The sequence below is a fragment of the Mus caroli genome, chromosome 6, assembly GCF_900094665.2.
Source record: "Mus caroli chromosome 6, CAROLI_EIJ_v1.1, whole genome shotgun sequence".
Lineage (NCBI taxonomy): Eukaryota > Metazoa > Chordata > Mammalia > Rodentia > Muridae > Mus > Mus caroli.
Window position 1 is genome coordinate 110,743,827 of NC_034575.1, and position 3,128 is coordinate 110,746,954.

The 3,128-nt window shown below is 40.3% G+C and overlaps 1 protein-coding gene across 3 annotated transcripts in view; it reads right to left on the minus strand.

Moving 5' to 3' along the window:
• Nucleotides 1–3,128, minus strand: part of Raf1 (Raf-1 proto-oncogene, serine/threonine kinase) — a 57,869-nt gene that overhangs the window by 23,145 nt on the left and 31,596 nt on the right. For 2 of the 3 annotated variants that reach the window (XM_021165724.1, XM_021165725.2), the window contains exon 2: nt 1,884–2,116. In XM_021165724.1, the coding sequence (XP_021021383.1) occupies nt 1,884–2,090 (207 nt within the window). In that variant the 5' untranslated portion in view covers nt 2,091–2,116. Of the gene's footprint in view, nt 1–1,883; nt 2,117–3,128 lie in introns of those variants that run through there. The other variant, XM_029478996.1, reaches the window with a different exon arrangement.

The following is a 3,128-nucleotide window of genomic DNA, read 5'->3' on the forward strand; positions in this document are numbered from 1 at the left end:
AAAAAAAAAAAAAAAAAACGAACGAAAAGAAAGAAAAGAAAAGAAAAGAAAAGAAAAGAAAAGAAAAGAAAAGAAAAGAAAAGAAAAGAGAAAAAAGAAAAACCAGAGGGGACTGTCAGAAGAAAACCAAGAAAGCTCTGGCTGGCCTCCCAACCTTAGAGCCTGAAGGAACAAACAAATGTCTCATACTGTGCTCCACAAGGATGAACAAGTTCTAAATTTAGGTTAAACAAGACCTGACAAACAAAAACCAATATAAGTTCACTTTTCTGTTTCAGTCAAACTGGTTTTTTGCTTTTAAAGTTCAGAAGAGTAAAGGGTTTTGAGCAGTGGGTCCTTAGAAAATAATGGGGTTTCCTGTCAGAAAATCCTGTTGACAGCATCTGGTTCCAACATGGACCCGTCACTGATTCCATGGAAAATGCAGAAATATTTTGTGCCCTGAGAAGAGACAAGGCAGGAGTTTCTTCTTAAGCAACCTAAAAATCTATCTTGAGCCTATAAAATAATAAAATATCTTTTCCTAGGAGATGGAGAGATAGCCTAATAGTTAAAAGCACTGGCTTTTCTTGCAGAGCAGCCACATTTAATTCCCAGCGCCACGTGGCAGCTCATAACAGTCTGTAACTCCAGTTCCAGGGAATCCAGTGTCCTCTCCGGCCTCTATGCGCTCTGAACACACTGGCACACAGACATACATGGCAGGTAGCAAACACTCATTCGCATAAAACAAAAACTAAATTTTTTTCAAAATTAAAAATCTAGACTTTTTCCTAAAGTAAAATAACCCAGAAAATTGTATTTTCCTCATATGTAATGCAATCTAAAAATTAAGTCAATACTTTGCATTCACAGAAGAATAAATGTCTTCCCCCCCCCTTTCTTTAATTAGTTTTAATTAGCTTGGAAACTAAAAGAAGAAGAAGAACCCCCCCCCCAAAAAAAAAAAATTGGCTAACAACTGACAAGATGCTCTGGAGGCAGACAGCTGCTGCCACACCTGACCATCTGAGCTCAGTACCAGGGCCCATGTGGTAATGGAAGAGGAAATCTCCTCATACAAGCTGTCTGGCCTCCATGTCATACTGTAGCAGTACACACATGCAAGCACCGCACACACATGAACACACACAAAATTAATAAATACAATTTTTAAAATATTTCAAAAGAAAAAAAAAGTATCAGAAATATCCTCTCCTCCTCACCCAAAAATAAAGATGCAGAAAAAAAGGCTTTTGTGGGCAATGATTGAAGGCAGTAGAGAGTGAGCAGATCAGTGATTTCATACAGTAAATCTGAGCGGCTGACTGTTCTTCCACAGCTCCTGAGTTTGATCTCCAGCACCCATGCTGGCTCCCAACCACCTATAATAAGATTTGATTCCCTCTTCTCGTGTGCATGAAGACAGAACACTTAGATATAGATAGAGATAGAGATAGAGATAGAGATAGAGATATAGAGAGAGATAAAACAAATAGGTCTTTTTTTTTCTTTTTTCCTCCCTTTCCTTCTCCCTCTTGCTCCGGCCCAGCTCTTTCCACCTCCCTCTCCCACACACCCCCGGCTCACTCCAGCCCACAGGTTTTTATTATTTGCTTCTCATTACAGATGGTTGGGAGCCACCATTGTGGTTGGTTGCTGGGATTTGACCTCGTGACCTCAGGAAGAGCAGTCAATTCTCTTAACCACTGAGCCATCTCACCAACCCCAAATAAGTCTTTTTAAAAATAAAAATAAATTTTCACTTGGGGGAATTAAAAAAAAAAAAAAAAAAAAACGATTAACAGAGACCCCAAGTGACAAGGAGATTCTCCCATCTATAAACTGGACAGCACAGCACAGTCTCCAAAGGCAAGAGAACTACATTTTCTAGGGTCACATACCACAGTCCTTTGCTTATTCGGCAAGAAAACCCGGATAGTATTGCTTGTCTTAGAAGAATCCGTGAGTTTGCCATCATCTGAGGCCCGGCGCTGATAGCCAAACTGCTGAACAATGGTAGGGGAGATGCAGCTGGAGCCATCAAACACCGCATCTTTGAGTCCAAAGCCGTTGCTGATCGTCTTCCAAGCTCCCTGTATGTGCTCCATTGATGCAGTTTAAACAATACTTATACCTGAAAGACAAATAATTATAATTCTAGAAGAAAAGTACTTAACCCAAGAACACAATATAGAAAGTTGTGAAAACAGTGGTTCATGGCTTTTTGTAATCTGTGAGCAAGTTAGTCAGGAAAAAAAATATACTGATTTATTTCTTCCTTCTACTCTTTGTAAGAAATCATCCTAGCTGCTGCCCCCAAACTCCCAGATTCCATATCTACTTACAAAGTCGGAATTTTCCACTGTAATATTCAGGGTTCAGTTTGAGTGCAGAACCAAAGCGGCAGACTGGTCATGTAACCCATCATAACCTGATGTTTTAACTATGTAACATGCCTCAGGTATAAGGACTAAGAATGCCCAGACACTTGCAAGTCAGCAAGGAGACAAAGCAATGGTTCTCCTCCTTTAGAAAACTATGAGAATCTCCCTTTGAGCCTTCTGTCAGACACTTCTTTTGTCTTATCCAGCAGGAGCTAGATAGAATTCACCAGGAGCCTCTATTGTGGGGTGGGATACAGAGCATATGTGCGTGCGTGCATACATAGCACATACGCAAATTTATGTATATACATGCCTCATTCCTATTATCCACATTAATACATACAGTTAGATACTAAGTAGAAGTGCTATCCCATCTAAAGCAGAGAAAATTCTTACAACATACTTCTGAGTGTCCAGGCTAAGATACACACATGAGGAGCTCTGACTCTACAGCTCTTACTGTCTCACATACAGTCCTGACACACAAATCACTTAGTCAGGGATGAAATGTCCTAGAATTAAAGAAAATGTAACCTATACCCTGTTTTCAACCAGAACTTTCTACCTGACTACCCACTATGTGCTGACTCTCAGCCCAGGAAATGAATTAAGGATTAACTGCAACCATACTCCTGTGCCATACCTGTGGGTCCACAGCCATAGACTCAACCAATTGTAAATCAAAAGTGTGTGTGTCTGTGTGTGTGTGAGAGAGAGAGAGAGAGAGAGAGAGAGAGAGAGAGAGAGAGAGAGAGAGAGAGA